This window comes from Exophiala xenobiotica, assembly GCF_000835505.1.
Source record: "Exophiala xenobiotica strain CBS 118157 unplaced genomic scaffold supercont1.3, whole genome shotgun sequence".
Lineage (NCBI taxonomy): Eukaryota > Fungi > Ascomycota > Eurotiomycetes > Chaetothyriales > Herpotrichiellaceae > Exophiala > Exophiala xenobiotica.
In genome coordinates this window covers 4,300,049-4,319,132 of record NW_013562492.1, presented here as the reverse complement: position 1 = coordinate 4,319,132, position 19,084 = coordinate 4,300,049, and the positions used below count along the sequence as shown (strand labels likewise).

Genomic DNA, 19,084 nt, shown 5'->3' with positions numbered 1-19,084 from the left:
AAGCTCTTTGCTGGCGCCGCCCACCGAAAACCATCTTGCTCCCCCTCACGAATAGGCGGTCCTATGATTGGCTGCAGTGGGAAAACTTCTTTTTACTGTGATTCAACGCTCCGATTTTGGCGACCAGGGTCACCACTTTTTGCCAGTCGCTTCGGATCCAACTGAATTGAGATTGTGAAAGACCTCTTTGCAAGAAGAGAAACACTCCCGTTGCTCCAGGCGGCAATAACTACTCAAATTCTTCCATATCTGACCACCACACACCCAGCTCTTTCTTCCTACTCCAGTCTGGTTTCTGCCGCAAGTCGACTGTTTCTATACCTCCGTCATAGCTCTCAATCGAAAGAGCTTCATCACTCATTCTTGACCTGTTCCAACACAACCAAGTGGCATTAGCTTGCTCACTTTGATCCTACTTTCACTTCCTCGCACCAGATCCATCGACACTTAGTAACATCTGCAATCATGTATTCCGGCGGTGCGACCGGCACTCACACTCCTCGATCCTCCCAGAACCTGCGTCCTCTCACCCTAGCCCATGGCTCCCTCGAATACTCTTTCTTAATACCCACCGCCCTCCACTTCCAAGCTTCGCAGCTGCAGGAAACCTTCAAAGCCTCTCTACCAGAACCCACAGACGAATTGGCTCAGGATGACGAACCCTCCTCAAGTGCCGAACTTGTCGCCCGTTTCATTGGCTTCATTGCCGCTGAAGTCGATGAAGACGAAGAAGCAACTGGATTTGCCGAGGTGTTGAAAGTGGTTCTGAACGAGTTTGAAAGATCTTTTATGCATGCCAATGACGTCCACGCGTTGGCAGCGACATTACCCGGAATCACAGCGAAGAAACTGGTGCTGGTTCAATGCTACTACGCTGGCCGCGCCGCAGTTGCGAGACCCATCAAGCCACATGACTCCGCTCTGCTGAGAGCCGCTGACGACGAGGAAGCGAGCATTTTCACGGTTTTTGGCGGACAAGGCAATATTGAAGAATATTTCGACGAGCTCAGAGAAGTCTATACCACATACCCTTCGTTCACAAAAGACTTGGTCGAGTCTTCTGCAGAACTGCTGCAAGATCTGGCGAGGAAACCTAAGGCGGACAAGTTCTACTCCAAAGGCCTCGATATCATGCGATGGCTAGCAGATCGAGAGGCTCAACCAGACACCGACTACCTGGTCTCTGCACCCGTCAGCCTGCCACTGATCGGTCTTGTTCAGCTCGCCCATTATCAGGTCACTTGCAAAGCCCTTGGCAAGACTCCTGCTGAGGTTAACGAGCGACTCAACGGTACAACTGGTCACTCACAAGGTGTCGTGACTGCCGCCGCTATCGCTACTGCGACATCCTGGGAGAGCTTTGCAAGAGCCGCTAAAGACGCTATTACCATGCTTTTCTGGATCGGTATGAGAAGCCAGCAGGCTTACCCGCGAACAAGCCTTGCACCTTCAATCCTGCAAGACTCGCTTGAAGCAGGGGAAGGGATTCCCACTCCCATGTTGTCAGTCAGAGACCTTTCCAAGAAGCAGCTGCAGGAACACATTGACGCGACAAATGAGCATTTGCCTCAAGACCGACATATTGGCATCTCTCTGATCAACAGCGCTAGAAACTTTGTGGTCACAGGCGCCCCAATCTCACTCCACGGTCTGAATCTGCGTCTGCGAAAAGTCAAGGCTCCAACTGGCTTGGATCAGAACCGGATTCCTTACACCGAGCGGAAAGTGCGCTTTGTGAATCGATTCCTGCCAATCACGGCGCCATTCCACAGCCCTCTGCTCAGTGAAGCATTCAAGAACATCCTCGAAGATCTCAGCGATGTCCGCATCCCCGCTTCTCGCCTCAGTATTCCTGTTTATGATACCAATACCGGCGAAGACCTTCGCGCTCAGCAGGACAAGGACATTGTGCCGGCGCTCGTCCGCATGATTACTCAGGACCCTGTCCACTGGGAGCAAGCCACGGTCTTTGAAGGCGCTACCCATATCATCGACTTTGGTCCTGGAGGCATCTCTGGCCTTGGTGTCCTCACCAACCGCAATAAGGATGGCACTGGCGTTCGCGTCATTTTGGCTGGCGCAATGGATGGTGCCAATGCCGAAGTCGGATACAAGCCAGAGTTATTTGACCGCGACGAGGAGCATGCAGTCAAGTATGCAACCAACTGGGTCAGGGAACATGGACCCAAACTCGTCAAGACCTCCGTAGGGCAGACCTACGTCGACACCAAGATGTCACGCCTGCTCGGTGTTCCACCTTTGATGGTTGCTGGTATGACTCCTTGTACAGTGCCCTGGGATTTCGTTGCTGCAACTATGAATGCTGGTTACCACATCGAGCTGGCAGGTGGTGGCTACTACAATGCGAAGAGTATGACCGAGGCCTTGACCAAGATCGAAAAGAATATCCCTCCTGGACGTGGTATTACAGTCAATCTGATCTACGTCAATCCTCGCGCCATGGGCTGGCAGATCCCTCTGCTCGCACAGCTCCGCGCAGATGGTGTCCCTATAGAGGGTCTGACCATCGGCGCAGGCGTTCCCTCCATCGAAGTGGCTCAAGAATACATTGACACTCTCGGCATCAAGCATATTGCTTTCAAGCCTGGATCCATGGACGCAATTCAGTCCGTCATCAACATCGCCAAGGCTAACCCAACTTTCCCCGTCCTTCTTCAATGGACTGGCGGCCGTGGCGGTGGTCACCACTCGTTTGAAGACTTCCATCAACCTATCCTTCAGATGTATGGGCGGATTCGGAAATGCCAGAACATTATCTTGGTGGCAGGTAGCGGTTTCGGCGGCTCTGAGGATACTTATCCTTACTTGACTGGCTCGTGGGCACGCAAATTCGGCTATCCTCCAATGCCCTTCGATGGTGTCCTGTTTGGCAGTCGTATGATGACGGCAAAAGAAGCCCACACTTCCACAAATGCTAAAAGGGCCATCGCAGAGGCTGAAGGTGTTGACGATAGCCAATGGGAGAAGACCTACAAAGGACCTGCTGGAGGCGTCATTACTGTTCGATCCGAGATGGGTGAACCCATTCATAAATTGGCTACTCGGGGTGTCAAGTTCTGGGCTGAGATGGATCAGAAGATATTCAGTCTGGACAAGAAGAAGCGAGTTGCGGAGCTTAAGAAGCAGCGCGAGTACATCATTAAGAAACTCAACGACGACTTCCAAAAAGTGTGGTTCGGAAAGAACTCTGCTGGTGACACTGTTGACCTCGAGGACATGACATATGGTGAAGTTGTCCGCCGCATGGTTGAGCTCATGTATGTCAAGCATCAGTCTCGATGGATTGAGGTTTCGCTGCGAAATCTGACTGTTGACTTCATCCGACGAGTCGAAGAGCGCTTCACTGTCGGCTCTGGAAAACCGTCTCTCATTCAAAGCTATGCGGATTTCGAGAACCCATATCCAGTTGTTGAGAAAGTCTTGGCCGCCTATCCAGAGGCTGAGTCTCAGTTGATCAACGCACAAGACGTGCAACATTTCTTGCTCCTCTGCCAACGCCGAGGTCAGAAGCCAGTTCCATTTGTTCCTTCCTTGGACGACAATTTTGAGTTCTGGTTCAAGAAGGATTCCTTGTGGCAGTCTGAAGATTTGGACGCCGTGGTCGATCAAGATGTTGGCAGAACTTGCATTCTCCAAGGTCCCATGGCCGCCAAATACTCGACCAAGATTGACGAACCTGTCAAGGACATCTTGGATGGCATCCACAACGATCATATCAAGGGACTTATTGAAGACGTGTACAGCGGTCGTGAATCTGCTGTGCCTGTCGTCGAATATTTCGGTGGCAAGATAATCAGCTCCCCAGACAGCGTGGTAGAGCTCGACGGAGTTACAGTCATCCCTGACGGTTCACGAACCACATACAGACTCTCAACTTCTCCCTCGGCGGCTCTTCCAAAGCCTGATGAGTGGTTGCAGCTGTTGGCCGGAAAGACTTATTCATGGCGTCATGCCCTCTTCACCACCGATATTATCGTTCAAGGAGCTCGTTATCAAAACAACCCACTGAAGCGCATCTTGGCTCCTGTCCGAGGCATGTCCGTGGAGATTGCCCATCCCAAAGACCCTTCCAAGACCACGATCGTTGTCCGGGAGCCAGGCCAAACAGGCAAGATGGTCAAGACCCTCGACATCAGCTTGGTGGGCAAGAATGAAATCTTGATGAACATGTGGGAAGAGAGGACTGCCGAGAATGAAGCGGTCGCCTTGCCTTTGAGATTCATCTACCATCCCGAAACGGGTTACGCACCAATTCACGAAGTCATGGAAGGCCGCAACGACCGCATCAAGGAATTTTACTACCGGATCTGGTTCGCCGAAAAGGATGTTCCTTTCGACACTCCCACCACCAACACCTTTGATGGTGGCAAGGCCACTGTCGTCACTCAAGCTATTGCCGACTTTGTGCATGCAGTCGGTAACACTGGTGAGGCATTCGTGGATCGCCCAGGCAAAGAGGTCTTTGCACCGATGGATTTTGCCATTGTTGTTGGGTGGAAAGCCATTACGAAACCTATCTTCCCGCGGTCCATCGACGGTGACTTGTTGAAACTCGTGCACCTGTCGAATGGTTTCCGTATGCTTCCTGGTGCCGAGCCCCTGAAAGTTGGTGACGAGCTGCACACTTCTGCCAGAATCAACGCAGTCATCAATCAGGATTCCGGTAAAATGGTCGAGATTTGCGGAACGATCACTCGCCAAGGCCAGCCCGTTATGGAAGTAACCAGTCAATTTTTGTACAGAGGCAACTATACTGACTTTGAGAACACCTTCCAACGCAAAGAAGAGACACCAATGCAGGTCACTCTTGCCACCTCCAAGGACGTGGCAGTCCTTCGCTCCAAAGAGTGGTTCCACCTTGATGAGCCAGATATCGATCTGCTTGGACAGACCGTGACGTTCCGGCTGTCCAGCTTGGTTCGATTCAAGAACAAGACCGCGTTCCAGAACGTGGAGACGGTGGGCCAGGTCCTCCTTGAGCTACCCACCAAAGAGGTGATTCAAGTTGCCTCTGTCGAGTACAATGCAGGTGTGTCTCATGGCAACCCAGTGATTGACTACCTCCAACGACACGGGTCATCGATCGAGCAACCCATCAACTTTGAGAACGCCATTCCTCTGAGCGGCAAGACACCTCTGTCCTTGAGGGCCCCGGCATCGAATGAGACTTATGCTCGCGTCTCTGGGGACTACAACCCCATCCACGTGTCTCGCATCTTCGCTAGCTACGCCAATCTGCCTGGCACAATTACGCACGGTATGTACTCCAGTGCCGCTGTGCGAAGCTTGGTCGAGACATGGGCTGCCGAGAACAACATTGGCCGTGTCCGAAGCTACCACGTCTCTCTGGTCGGCATGGTGCTGCCGAATGATGACTTGGAGGTCAAGCTCGAGCACGTGGGTATGGTTGCCGGTCGCAAGATCATCAAGATTGAGACCAGTAACAAAGAGACTGGTGACAAGGTTCTGCTTGCCGAAGCTGAAGTCGAGCAGCCGGTGTCATCCTACGTCTTTACTGGCCAAGGTTCACAAGAACAAGGCATGGGTATGGATCTGTATGCTAAGAGTCCCGTGGCCAAGGAAGTCTGGGATCGAGCAGACCGTCATTTCATGGACAACTATGGTCTCTCCATCATCAACATTGTCAAGAACAACCCCAAGGAACTCACCATTCACTTCGGTGGGCCTCGTGGCAAGGCCATCCGTCAGAATTACATGGCCATGACCTTCGAGTCTATCAACGCAGACGGATCTATCAAGTCGGAGAAGATCTTCAAGGAGATCAACGAGAACACCACCTCGTATACGTACCGGTCACCTACTGGCCTGCTGTCTGCGACACAGTTCACCCAGCCGGCGTTGACTCTCATGGAAAAGGCGGCTTTTGAAGACATGCGAACGAAAGGTCTTGTTCAACGTGACAGCAGCTTTGCTGGTCACTCTCTTGGTGAATACTCTGCTCTGGCCTCTATTGCTGAAGTCATGCCAATTGAGAGCTTGGTGTCGGTCGTGTTCTACCGTGGCTTGACCATGCAGGTCGCGGTCGAACGTGACGAGCAGGGTAGAAGCAATTACTCCATGTGCGCCGTCAATCCCAGTCGCATTTCCAAGACCTTCAACGAGCAAGCTCTGCAGTACGTGGTGGAAAATATCGCCGAGACCACTGGCTGGCTGGTGGAGATTGTCAACTACAACGTCGCCAACATGCAGTACGTGTGCGCTGGAGATCTGCGTGCATTGGACTGCATGACGAACGTTCTCAACGTGCTCAAGATGCAGAAGATCGACATTCAAGCCTTGATGCAAACAATGTCGCTTGACGATGTCAAAGCCCACTTGGTCGAAATCATCGGGGAGTGCCGGAAGAAGACCGAGGCCAAGCCTCAACCGATCGAACTTGAACGAGGCTTTGCGGTGATTCCTCTCAAGGGCATCGATGTGCCATTCCACAGCACCTTCTTGCGATCTGGTGTTAAGCCGTTCCGGTCATTCTTGCTGAAGAAGATCAACAAGACCAGCATCGACCCTGCCAAGTTGATTGGCAAGTACATTCCCAATGTTACTGCCAGACCATTTGAGATCACCAAGGAGTATTTCGAGGAAGTGCATCGTCTGACCAACTCACCACGATTGGCAAAGATCTTGGAGGACTGGGACAAGTATGAAACTGCCGGCGATGCAGGGGCTCGCCGCCTCTCGTCCGTGGCATAATTGCTGTCTGTTTTGAATGGAGCGTCATTTCTTGTTCTGAGTGTTGTTGCACATTGGGAAAGCGATAAGATGGGCACAAGGGTGTTCTCGGGGCATTCGAGGGAACACACATACCAGTACGGAGTAGGGTTCAAGTAGATGTCCTTTTCTTTTCTTTTTTTCTTTTTTTATGTACAGATAGTGGCGAGGACTAGTTACATTAAGTCCCACATGTCGAGATAATGAATGGCGGCATTTCATCACCTCGACCCAAGTCATCAGGTTCTCGCGTTACTCTGTACTATGGTAGGCAATGAAACTGGCTCGCTGAACTATGTCCTTACTAATCTATAGTTGATTGGGTGAATCTCCAAGCGTCGTCTCATGGTATCCGGGGTTGACACTGTTGACCATGCCACTCCATGCTTGCCGAAGATCCAGGATTCGGCTGGCTCCAGAGCAACGCGGGGTAGTTGTCGTGTGAAGAATGACATTCTCCTCCCGACGAGGATGATTGCCTCGAGGGTCAAGCCCGACATTCGTCAGCGACAATCGAAGATGGGCGGGTGAAGTACCGGTCTCGAAAGGGTTAAAGGATGCAGTTCTCGAGGAATAATTTGGGGGAGTGGCTCTTCGATGTTGATATCTAGCAGATGATGGGAGGCTGATAAGGTCTACTATGGCATGGTGCGGCTCCATCGAAGAGCCAGTGTTCGGAGGAAGATGCTGAATCGCGTCTAGAGCATGAACGCCACAGCAAAAAGAAGCATCTGAAGTCGAGAGCTTGGAACGTTTGGTACCAAGGTTTCGGCTTGTTACTCAATGAGACCAAGACTGGAGATGATGGCGAGACTCGAGACTCGAGAGGGCCCCCTTTTCCCGGCTGACTTCTACGAGTACCAACTACTATGTAGCATCGTACGTACCATAACACAGTGGTGGCAGTGGTAATCCTAACGGCTGAAGCATCGACGAGGAGCTCCATCGGCTCCATCACCTCCCCCCTGTCGCGGCTACTGCAACACAAGCGTATCACTCCTCCTGCTGCTCCACGTTCTCCTCCAAATCATCCAACCAATTCTTCCTGATGGCATCCATTCACTTGCGGCACGGTGATAATCAGCCCAATCCACCTCCAATCCAGTCCCGTATCCTGTGAGAGGCAATATCATGGTAAGGCTACCATGGCTCAAGGATGCCCTGTTAGCCTGCCTCGTAGTCGTACCGTTGGATCATGAACGTCAATCACTCCCTGCGGAGAGGTGTACCGTCTGCTGCTCTTTCGCATTCCCCTGTGCTCTGCGATCTACTTGTCTGATTCGAGCGTGGTCGTGGCCTCAATTGATCATGCGCAACGCTGCACCATGAGTTGACGTGAACAGCAGGCTTCTGAAAGTCCCGCCGCGCACGCCTTTGGCATCAGGCTGAAATGGATATCTCCTCGCTCGTCCGCGCTGGTGAGTGAATCCTCCAAGAGACGCCGTTGTCTGACACACCGCTCGCAGTCGTCGCAGCCTTCGAAGATGCCATCAAGCTCGTCCAGCGAATAAGGGACCAGCGCGAGAGCAGCAACGGCGCCAGCCTACCTGAGGAACCTACCCGCGATCTACTCGAGTCGCTCGCCCTAGGACCTGCAATCGTACGCGGACACTACGAACATGACCTCAAGAGATTCGGTGAGCAGTATGCCTGTGGAGATATCCAAGCCAGGGAACAGATGAAAGATATCCTGATCAACCTACAAATGACCTTGATAATCACTCTGCGAAATGTGTATATGGACAATATGGACCTCGATTTCCATGCCCTTCAGACATCCTCGGACGACTGTCGTGTCAATGCTGGAGTCTGTCTGGGCCAATTGTCGCAACGGCTCGCAGAGGCTGTAAGAGCACAAGCACATCATCCCGCAAGCATGTCTCACTCGTCGGGGTCAGGGCTGATGCCGCCAATGTCCCCATCATTGGGTTACTCCAGTAGCAGGAGTACCCATTCATCGACGGGGCTTCAGGCTCCTCGCACGCCGGACACCATGGCAGACCAATTCAGCAATCTCAGTGTGTCACATGCAATACGCCCACAGTACCTCGAGCGAAAAATGTCCGCGAGTCCTCCGGGCTCTCTAGACCTCTACGGCCGACAGCCAGTTCGCTTACCTGAATCGATTGACGAGCACCTTCCCATTGCGCCCCCTGTAGGTATGCACCGCGTCGAAGACTCCGATAGAATAAGTATGCGGCGGCGATCATCCCAGGCACTGGCGCCAGATGACAACATCCTGATGCTCTTTCCGCAGCCTGGCGGTCAAGCCAAGGCGACCGCGCCCGACGGTACGGACAGGGAGTCAATGGTATCCTCAAACAAAAACAACCAGCCACTAGATATATCTCGCGCGTCAAGCAGCCACCGAAGCCAAGACTCGCGAGAACGCTACGGGCCTGATGACTACAATGGGCCAGTGCAATTTGACTACGGCACTGGCGTGGTCAGAAACGACGGCCGCCAATATAGCAATAGCACTGTTTACGACATGTATAACCCACCACCCACTCCAGAACAACAACGACACGCTCCGAATTCCAACTCGTACTCATCACGGGCGCAGGCTTCAAACCACGGCACCCTCGAGCACGTCCGGTATCTACAGGAGAACAGTCGAGCGCCGAGTGCGCAAACGCCGAGATCAGACTCGCTCAATGCGCCTAGAAACCGGGAGAATGCGTACGATCAATATCAACAGTACCGTCAGCCGTCGCGGTCGCAGACTGCATCACCCCTGGGCTCTTCGATGCGGTATCAGCAGCAGCAGCCGCGTCCCATCGGTATAGGTATGAATATCATCCCTCGCATTCCGCAGAATGATATAGGCCGGGCTCCTACGGCACCATTACCTCCGCCACCATCTGGTCAGCCTCCACTACCGTCCCAACCTTCCTCACAAACAGCATCCTTGACATCTACACTCCTTTGGCCCAGGACGTCCCGAAACTCCGGCACAGGCTCCAGCTCCATCCACACAATGGCATCAAGTTCCTCGACGCCCTCTATCGTCCCCAACCCCATCCCCGCGACTTCCGGGCCCTTAATCTTACCCACGGACAAAGACACACTAGGCTTCTGCAAGGGCGCGTTCAGGCTCCAAGCCGGCCTAGAGCGCAAAGCATTCAGTCTGGCCAACCGCCCTGCGGGCTTCACGGGGACAGTGACTTACTGGAAATGCGAGAAATGTAACTTCGAGGGCCCCGTCCATACGTCTGTCAATGTGTCCGGCACCAAAAAAAAGGGCAAGCCCGAGAGGACGTTTGACCCCAAGATCCGTGTGTCAGAGACAGGAGGTGTGCGGTACAAGTGGGCGTTTCTGGCAAGGTGTCATGTCAATCTGAAAGGCATGGTGCCCCTGGGAGAAGCAGGAAGTAGGGAGGGGAGTTTTGGCAGTTTCGGCTGTGTGTTTTGTTGTGCGGAAGGGAAGTATAGGGGATGGAATGATTCCAGCCCAGTGAGCGCAAGCAGCACAAACGGTGTCGACAAGGGTGTTATGGGGCTGTTGACTAGTGGTAAAGACAGGGGGAGTGTGAGGAGTGGGAAAAGCGGGCATACGGCGAACTCGGGGGCCAAGGTCGACAGTGGTGCCAGTCAGAGTACGCCGATATTTGGCAATGTCGCGAGTTTCATGGATCATCTCGAAACCGTGCACAGAGGGCAGGACGGGTGGCCGAATGCAGAGATGCAGGGACGCTTCAGGGTTGTGGTTGGACGGTTGGCGGGCATTCATGAGGATGGCTGGGACGTTAATTTCGTCCCGTTCTAAGGTGGGAGGGTATGGACGGCGTGGGACGGCGTGAAAGAGGAGGATGGTCATCTTCTTGTGCTGGTATTTGACTGGAGCAGTCATGATGAAGAGCTACAACGCAGATTATGGGACGGTGGGTGGCTTCGCTCGCTATCAGCGAATTCGTACGGTGTGCAACTGGCTCAACGATATCAAGAGAACGTGACACAGAACGCAAAGGGACGATGAGACCCGGATCGTGGGACTGTCATGGCATGATACGGCATGGTATGGCATGGCATGGATGAATAAGGTATTGCGTACGAGCTGCGCTGCTCTCGGCCCTCGTTACAGTGATATGGGAGGAATACTCCCCGCTGTTGTTTTGTATACCCTTGATCTATTTATCTAGATGGAGGTTTCCTCATACCTAATCCACACGTTTCTTGTTCATGGGCTGTGTAGTACTTGTACTTATTGAACCTCGCATGTACGGATAGAATATACTTGATCACCATCGTAGAGCGCGCGCTGCTTGGCCGCGCGTGTGCGTTTGGCGTTTCAAGCTCCAGCACAAGTAAAGCAAGGACTCGACTCTTATTCATCCATCTGCCACTGATACTGCAGCTCCGCATTCCGACCCTTTCGACTTCGGGCCTGGAACCACTCCTTCTCGAACCCGTTGGCCCGATCGACCCCGTCCCACCGCCAGCCAGGTAATATCCCGTACCTATTCGGCGGCGCGGCTCCCGCGTATACTCTTGTCTTTGCTTTGATGCTGCCACCTTTCCCTTTCCCTCTGTCCGCCGCTGTTCCTCCTGGGCCCTTTTGGTCGGCGCCGTCCTTTTCCGCCCGCTGCTGCGCCACATACGCCGCCATCGGATCGTCCCATCGGACGGCCCTCTTCAATTCTTCGTTCATGTCCTCGTCCTCGGCCCCGCGCGCGACGGTGAGGAATTTGGCCTCCTCGAGGTCCTGACGTCTGGCTTCGCGTTCTCGACGCTGGACATCACCCATGGCATCTTGCCTCGCCTGTCGCTCCGCGCGGCGTTTCTCTTCTTCCGCGGCCCGCGCCTCTGCGCGTTTCATGCTGATGTCGATCCGTCGGCCTGTGGCGTCGCGGTATATCGTTTCCTCTTGGACTTCTTCGGTGTTCTTTTTCCGGCGAGATTTGGACATTGATCCTTTTTGGTTTTGTTCTCGTTCTCGTTCACGCTCTTCACGTTCCTTCTCGCGCTCCATCATCAGCGCGGTGTCGGCGGCCGTTTGTAAGCCCGCCTTTGCTCCCGAGGACATTCGCGGCTGACCGTGATCAATGTCAACGTCCTCGACGACGGCGGGCGCATCTTCGTCGTCGATCTCCCGCCGGCGAGCGTCGGCTTCTTCTGCAGCTGAGGCTAAGATACGGTCTGCTTCCGCCTCTTCTGCATCTCCACCTTTTGTGTTTGTAGTTGTAGTTGTAGATGATGTCTCCGGCTGTGAGACGACTTTCCATCCGATCCCGCTTTTCTTCTTTCTGAATTCTGCGGACTTGACGCCCGTTTCGTACATGGCGATGTCGCCATCTTCGTCGTCCGCCCTTTTGTTGGAATTGCCCTTCAGCGTAAGGGCCTCGTCATCGTCTGCGATTATCAGACCAGAGTCGGGTGGTGGGTGTTTGTCCTTGCGTCGCTTCTTCTTGGGACGCGTGGAGTCTTGGAAGTCGCTGGACCCGTGATGGTCGGGTGAAGAGGTTGATGCGGTGAGGTAGTTCTTCGCGAGGTACGCGGCGAGGTTTGCGCTCGGCATTGTACTGTCTTGACTCTGTGGGTTGATGTATGTAGTAGAGAATTGAGGATCTTGAGTACAATTTTCTTGATGAGAAAAGGGTTTGGAGTCAGAGCGTACAGATGGTCAAGCGATTATCATGTCATGGGGTCAAATCATCTGTCTCATGAACAGAAAGGCATTATTGCTCTGGGCAGATCAAATGGCTAGAAGTCCACCGGCGCGAACGAGTTCAGCTGGAAAATGATATCGAGTTTGCCGTGTTTGCTCACAAGGCTGCGCTAGACCTTAATTAGGCTGGTGCAGCCTTGCCAGAAGATCGCTTCCTTTGACTTGCTCACTGTTCCAAAAAGTCGAGAACGACTCCTCACTTACAGAAGTCCTCGAATGGATCGGACGAAACCAAAGGACCTCAGATTCATCTGCGCTTACGTCTCCAGTGAAGAAATCTCGATCCGGATGACAGAGCTTTTGCGTGCTACAATTACCCCACGGGCCCCGAGAGCCCTTTTCTCTTTCTGAACTTTTTCAATTGTTCTGGAATGGGAGAGTTGGTATTCACGTCTCGATCTATCTTCGATTCTCTCACCACTACTCCGTACGCAGTAAAGAGAGCTGCGAGATGTCTGCGCGAGTCTTGGCATTGTTTGACACCAAATGCTTTCCCAGCTCTTTGCGAGTCGAGTCCGCATCCACCGTGTCCATCTCGTCAAGATGCCGGCCCGTATATCGAACTGTCCAGCTTGTTGCTCGGTGATAGTACGCCTTTTGGTGCTGTGTTTGCGATGAGCAGACCGCTTTTGTCACTCAAGCGTTCTTCTAGGAGCGACAAACCTCATCAATTCATTGGCGTACGTGTTCGCTCATCCGGCCAACGACTTCTCAAAGTAAGTCGGGTCTCAAAAGGTCCTCACGCGTGTCGGATTTTTTTTGGGTTCCATGTGAGGTCCTCTCGTCTGTCGACCACCCAGCCTATCATGTCGTTGAGGACCTTCCTGTCCACCCTCTCCACCGTTCCCATCGTCCCCTTCTTGGGGGCTCACGACCAGACTTCAACATCACCCCCGAAACAGCCCTGTGCTGGTAGAGTCCACAATCGACTCATTCCCAGTGAGGACGACATAGTCTATCTAAGTACCAGGAGTATAAGTACTTCCCCTTCTCTTGCTCTCTGTCTCTCTCTCATCTTCTCCATCTTCTGCCAGATAACCTCTTCCGAACGAAAGCCTGTGAGCGTACTTGCGGTTCTGAGTCCTCAAACTTCAGTACAATCACGCCAGATCTTCGACGCTTGTCCAACACCACTGTGCAAAGCCTCTTGCATTTCTTCAACCTCTTGACGTCCACCAGACACGATGTGCAACGGACTAGCCTCTCGTGAGCCATCCAACTCTTACCTTGGCTGGGTCGGTACGGACACCTTGTTGCCCTGTGGATGCCCGTCATACCCAACAAGGAACCAGCGTGTGGATGTGCTTCCTGCCTCAAGGGCCTCTCGTCGTTACAAGCCGAAACTCTGCCCCATCTGGGAGGAACCCAGCGACGGGTCTGAGGGCGCATCGATTGTCGATGAGAAGCCCGCCGTTGACAACAACAGCAGCGAGACGGTTGGGGAGAAGCCCGTCGTTAACGAAAACGACAACGACACGATTGTGGAGAGGGCGACCGTTGACAATACCTCGAGTACAGGTCAAGGCTCCAACTTGGTATCGGCAAGCAGTGGAGAGCACCTTTCTCAACGACCACGTCGGAAGCGATCCTTCTGGCGTCGGCTGCTGCGTATCTGTCGATCGACTTTTCCCCCAATGATCTAGATGTCCAGGAAAAACAACGGGACGTTGAGCGCTCACATCGAATATGCCGGCGTGCACAGACAGGAGGGAACAGAACAGCATTCAACGGATTCTCTCACCCACCTTTTCTAGGAACCGGCTCCACGTCAACCATTCTCTTCAAACACACACTCTCTCTCTCTTCTACCGGCCGGTGTTGCTCTCAGACAACCCGGTCTGCAACCCGACTCTTTGTGTGCCTTAGATGACATGTGTAGTACGAATCAAGGAGAATGAATCCACACCTAGATGCGGTGTCTGGGCCAAGCTAGCATTGACAAGAAGGACAACGGAGACGGGTTGGCGAACTAAGATGATTTTCCAATCTTTCTTTTCTAGAGGGGAGGCTCATGGCTCTCACTCGATGTTGCTTGAGGGACGGACGGACGGCTGGGAGGTTCTGCGGGCATGGTTATTTTCGACGATCCTGTTCTTCTCGGCCGAGAAAGTTGAGGGCCTCGCGACTGCTGAGACTTCAATTTGTTAGCAGTCTCAAAATGAGCCATGACCAAATACCGGCTTCGCTACGACGTTCCGTGCGCAGGGCATCATCTGCTGGTATCACCGGGACGGTGTGGTCATCTCGCTAACTTCGACTTGTATATAACGGCGGTCTCTTCCACTCGGGCTTCAGTATCTTGAGGGGTTCGCTTCGAGGGATGGATCAGCACATATAGTTAGTTACATATTGGAATGCACGACGTGTACATCGTATTCTTGATAACACACAAACCATCCGATGAGTTTCTGGCTTGGTGTGTTTGCGATGTTTGATGCTGCTGCCTTGGCTTGCGTCATTGTTGTTGCCCCTCCGAACGCGTCACATGCTACGAATCGACGAGACGAGATGAGTCTCGGAATCAAGTTGAGACATTCAGCCATTGAGCTCAGTAGAGCATCGTGTACGGTTTTGATAATGTACAGTCAATATGACTGCTGTCAATCTCGGCATTCCACAGTCAAAACGCCATAGAACCCAAGGACACCCCAGTCAATTCCATGGGTGTCAGTCCCTTGCCAAGGTCATTCATATCCTCAAGAAGCGCCGGTTCCATGATGAGCAATTCGCTTCCCTAATGATTCCTGGGGTATCTTGATGAAGTAAAAATGAAAGCTCGTGATTAAAACTGCTAACCACAATCCATAACGCCTGAAGTCCGTATTTGGACATGAAATCAGTTCAAGTGAGAATGTTCGATCACCTCGAAGTCGAATTCATCCTCATCCGTAGACACATCAGCCATTTCCTTGCCATCGACAACATCGTATTCCTTCTTGATCAGCTTGTCGGTTTCGTTGTTCTCGTATCTTCGAACAGCCTGGGTGATAGCATGACTGAGGATATCCGAGCCAGCACGAGGACTAGCTGTTGAGTCGTAGCTGTACAGGAAATCTGCTTCGGCTGGAACAGGAGCAGCAGATGCGTCTGGGACTTCCTCGCCCTCGGAGTTGTCTGAGACGTGTGCCAGAGGACCATCCATAGCATCGACCACCTCATTACGGAATACCTTGCGTGCCAGGGTTGCAGTCTGAGAGGTTACTCTGTTCTTGTGGTGCTGCTTGTATCTTGCCTCGCTTGTGGTGACGTGTTTAGGAGGGCCAACGCACTTGTGGCAAGTCGAGTTGAGGGCCTCATGCTGAGTGCATGGTTGAGACTTGTTGCCTTTCCCACCTCTTGCCCACTTGGTGTTGTGGTTCTTGAAGCGTTGGTAGTCTTTGGCTTCGCCGCGAAGGTCCGACATGGTGGGAGTGGAGAGGTCTGTAGGATATGTAGGTCGGTAATTGGAAGGAGTATATAAATTTGACAGAGTAGATCAACTGTTGAAGGACGTAGGAGTCAGAGAGTGACGTGTTCGTAGTGAAGGTGGAAGGTGCAGGAACAAAGAGGTAGTGACAGGAACCTCGAGGCCAGCAGGTGGTACTGTAGTTGGGTGCGGATGACTGATTGAGAACAAAGAAAGAGTAGTGAAGAACGACTGGGAGTCGTTGGAAGCGAAAGAAGAAAGAGTGAGTGAAAAACAAGGCAGTTAAGTGGTATATGAGAAGCTGACTCTAGGTCACTACCAGGTTGGCAGTCACACGGCGCGTAGTGATGAGTAGGCCATGGATAATGGGTGGTCACTGGGTGAAGCAGGCACGGGTTCGGGTTGGGGATTGTTAGTCGATGTTATGCGTACAGTAGTAGTATGTGGAGAATGGTCATGGAGGGGGCGATGAGCACCATGAGCCATCCTCTCAGAGTCTCAGCATCCTCGGGCTCACTGGGCCAGGTACAGCCACGAGATTGGCTCGAGGAGCTTGACTCGCTTGACTCACCCACGCTACGATAATGCAGATAGGGATAGGGCGTGGTGGGAGTGATAGGAGTCATCTGCACACCATGCACGCCATGCTACGAGTATCACAATAGGTGCCATGGCCACCATGGCTTGGTGGCTGACTCCGAGCTCAAACTCTACGCGCCCGAGGTCAGCGATAAGACTAACTAGACAAAGAGCAGCTACTCCGTAAAGAGCCAGGAATAAGGTACATAGCACCAGGTAATTACCTGGTAGGCAGGATTCTTCGACCGCGTGCGTTGCTTCTATCTAAAGAAAATGACCTCATTTCCCAGTTGTTGTTGCTCCAGCCACTTGATCAACGCGTCGATTGTTGCTCGATTGTGCTCGACCTGGTTCCTGGAAGTCTTCATCAGTCATTGTCCCTGATCCAACTATCACTTTGTTCCATGGTCTTCGTGACGTACCCCGTCAGTGCCCGTCCTGCCACTCTCTTTGTCTCATTCAATGACTCAAGACCACAGCCTGGGTGGCAGCCTCAATAGGATCTGCCAAATGTGTCATCCAACAGGCATCGTAGCAAACATCACCATTTGACTCAAACCAGGTCCAGGCTCCATGGACTGCCGCACGCCCGTTTCACGAAGTTTCTTCCGGCACTGGCCGTGCACTCGATTGAGAGCCACCCAGGCCCCGATAACGACCATCGTGGCTCTCTTCCAGACAGTGAGGTGCTCCTCGATCACGTCCGCTTTACACTCGAAGGGGAAAGTTGGAAGCTTGCGACAAGATCCTGCAACTGTCTCCTTCGTTCCGACCAGAGTCGATCCCTACCCCAAAGGCCATACATTCTGAGCCCATTGACATCCCTTGCATAACTCTGCCCTTAATCAGGCTGGTGAAATCGTGCGTTTTTCTACGAGTAGTTGGACAAAAGATTTAGATTGTGTAGTGATTCACCGAGAGCAGGCATCTTTGGACGTGCGAGATCCAATACTGATTCAGCAATCTTCATTATATTCCCATGCACTGGGAAGAACATTAATTTCGAAAATTGATATTATTTCCCTCGATTGTGAGGGTGTGCCACACAGTACGGTGCCCTAACCCGACAGTACCAGCCCAACAAAGGATACTGAAATTGAGCCTTCGGGCATCCAAGGCTGCGACGACAATTGCCCCAGGGTGCGGAATGGCACAGGAGGATCGTTGAGCTGGCGCCAGCAAGCTGGCCAGATGTCTGCCATATCTTGGGCAACACGTTCATGCAGGTACTTTCCTTCTTCCTGCAGCAACGTTGAACCTTCCAATTCATCCCACCGCCTTCAGAGTGCAAATGAACCGGACAGTCGATTGCGGTTCACACCAGTCCAAGTGAGGCCGAATTTCGGGCTGCTCGCTGAGACCCTGCAGCGCCGCGACTCGGCTTTATCTTTCGACCTTTGGCTGCAACAGCTCATGAGATCAGTTCAAATATCGGGGATCAATGAGTTGCTCCGAATCAGAGAAGAACCCTTGAGTGTCACAGCACTGCTGTTTGAATTAGTCCTGGTCATCCTCCTGCTCGCTCTCGTCACTGTGCTCTCTAGGTAACCTCTTTGGGAACCATCCAAACATCCCAAGATCGACAGTCATCTCCTCGATGCCTCTTGCGTCGTTGACTTCGACTCCTTCTGCCCGCAATCTGTCAGCTTGTCTGTTCACGGCGGCCCCATCATCTCCACGTGGACTAATCCCGCCTCTGGAATTGACCACGCGCTGCCACGGAACATTGTTATCGTGAAAGAAGAACTTCTCGGGATCTGCAGGATCGAATGAAGGAAGATGTTTCAGGCATACGCCTACTTGGCGAGCCCGTCGTGGAAAGCCCAAAAGCACAGCTATGTGTCCATAGCTGGTACATTTACCGTAGGGAATTTGTTGGACCGCAGAATACACAGCCTGAAACCACCATTGAGCTTCGTCGGACTGTTCTCTGGGCATTTTGCCGCAATGAGTCGATAGTAACTGAGTAGAAACTGGTTAAGAGAGGATTCACGAAATAGTTGTGATGTACAACAAGAAAGCATGCGAAGGGAAGTCCGAATAGTTGGTGGGGGAAATTCGTCGCTAACTTACCTAGGTAGTGTTGGCGCCTGCTCTCTTTACTACCCATGCACTTGAGACTTTCCCATCTCGGTCCTTGAACACCACGTTTTCTTACCAACAACCGATTGAAGACCAATTAATATCCAGCCGGATGAGACGTCGAAACAACTGGGTAGTAATGAACTTGGAACACAAATGTCTTCCCGACGAACGGCGGAACCCCCCGGCTGGCAGCTCCCAGCACCAGGACAGACATGCGGGAACAAGAATCGCGATGACCAAAGGCCAGCCGGCACCGCAGTGCTGGGCTCGAATACACAATGACCTGGACTGCGATTCTCACTTGGACAGGGCAAAATCCACGCTTCAGAGAACTACTTATGCGTGGCTGTGAGCAGTGGACACAGTACTGTCATATGTGTGGACTCGTCTCATGAGACCAAAAGACGCTTCCATAGCAAGGCGCATCTTTGGGCGCTGATCGAAACACTTCCCCCTTTGCGCTTGCAGCGGCGCTCTAAGGTCAATGATGGAGCTTCTCTGTCAAGAGGGTCTCACCATCCTAACAGGATTCATTGTTGGATTTGGCATGTAAGGAGGTCAATGCAAGATGTGTTGAGTGTGCCAGGTAGGCAGCA

The 19,084-nt window shown here is 52.6% G+C and overlaps 5 protein-coding genes across 5 annotated transcripts; 2 read left to right on the top strand and 3 right to left on the bottom strand.

Annotated features, from left to right (window-relative positions):
* Positions 1 to 161: 161 nt before the first annotated feature.
* PV05_05864 (uncharacterized protein) lies at positions 162 to 7,041 on the top strand. The gene has a single exon (XM_013462425.1). It carries the CDS (start codon positions 466 to 468, stop codon positions 6,730 to 6,732), a length of 6,267 nt encoding a protein of 2,088 aa, XP_013317879.1. The 5' UTR covers positions 162 to 465; the 3' UTR covers positions 6,733 to 7,041.
* A 702-nt stretch (positions 7,042 to 7,743) lies between these two features.
* Positions 7,744 to 10,877, top strand: PV05_05863 (uncharacterized protein). The gene is made up of 2 exons (XM_013462424.1): positions 7,744 to 8,168; positions 8,217 to 10,877. Exons 1-2 carry the CDS (start codon positions 8,141 to 8,143, stop codon positions 10,517 to 10,519), a joined length of 2,331 nt encoding a protein of 776 aa, XP_013317878.1. The 5' UTR covers positions 7,744 to 8,140; the 3' UTR covers positions 10,520 to 10,877.
* A 21-nt stretch (positions 10,878 to 10,898) lies between these two features.
* On the bottom strand, positions 10,899 to 12,432 carry PV05_05862 (uncharacterized protein). The gene has a single exon (XM_013462423.1). It carries the CDS (start codon positions 12,266 to 12,268, stop codon positions 11,078 to 11,080), a length of 1,191 nt encoding a protein of 396 aa, XP_013317877.1. The 5' UTR covers positions 12,269 to 12,432; the 3' UTR covers positions 10,899 to 11,077.
* Positions 12,433 to 14,939: 2,507 nt separating this feature from the next.
* On the bottom strand, positions 14,940 to 16,240 carry PV05_05861 (uncharacterized protein). Its single transcript, XM_013462422.1, has one exon. The coding sequence runs from the start codon at positions 15,819 to 15,821 to the stop codon at positions 15,255 to 15,257; it is 567 nt and encodes a 188-aa protein (XP_013317876.1). The 5' UTR covers positions 15,822 to 16,240; the 3' UTR covers positions 14,940 to 15,254.
* Positions 16,241 to 17,900: 1,660 nt separating this feature from the next.
* PV05_05860 (uncharacterized protein) lies at positions 17,901 to 18,397 on the bottom strand (the record flags this gene model as incomplete). The annotated part of the gene is made up of 1 exon (XM_013462421.1): positions 17,901 to 18,397. Exon 1 carries the CDS (start codon positions 18,339 to 18,341, stop codon positions 17,901 to 17,903), a length of 441 nt encoding a protein of 146 aa, XP_013317875.1. The 5' UTR covers positions 18,342 to 18,397.
* Positions 18,398 to 19,084: the final 687 nt, after the last annotated feature.

Coding starts and splice junctions, on each gene's coding strand:
- PV05_05864 (XM_013462425.1), top strand. CDS start 466: ATGTATTCCGGCGGTGCGACCGGCACTCACACTCCTCGATCCTCCCAG.
- PV05_05863 (XM_013462424.1), top strand. CDS start 8,141: ATGGATATCTCCTCGCTCGTCCGCGCTG. Junction 8,169..8,216: donor CTCCTCGCTCGTCCGCGCTG/GTGAGTGAATCC, acceptor CACCGCTCGCAG/TCGTCGCAGCCTTCGAAGAT.
- PV05_05862 (XM_013462423.1), bottom strand. CDS start 12,268: ATGCCGAGCGCAAACCTCGCCGCGTACCTCGCGAAGAACTACCTCACC.
- PV05_05861 (XM_013462422.1), bottom strand. CDS start 15,821: ATGTCGGACCTTCGCGGCGAAGCCAAAGACTACCAACGCTTCAAGAAC.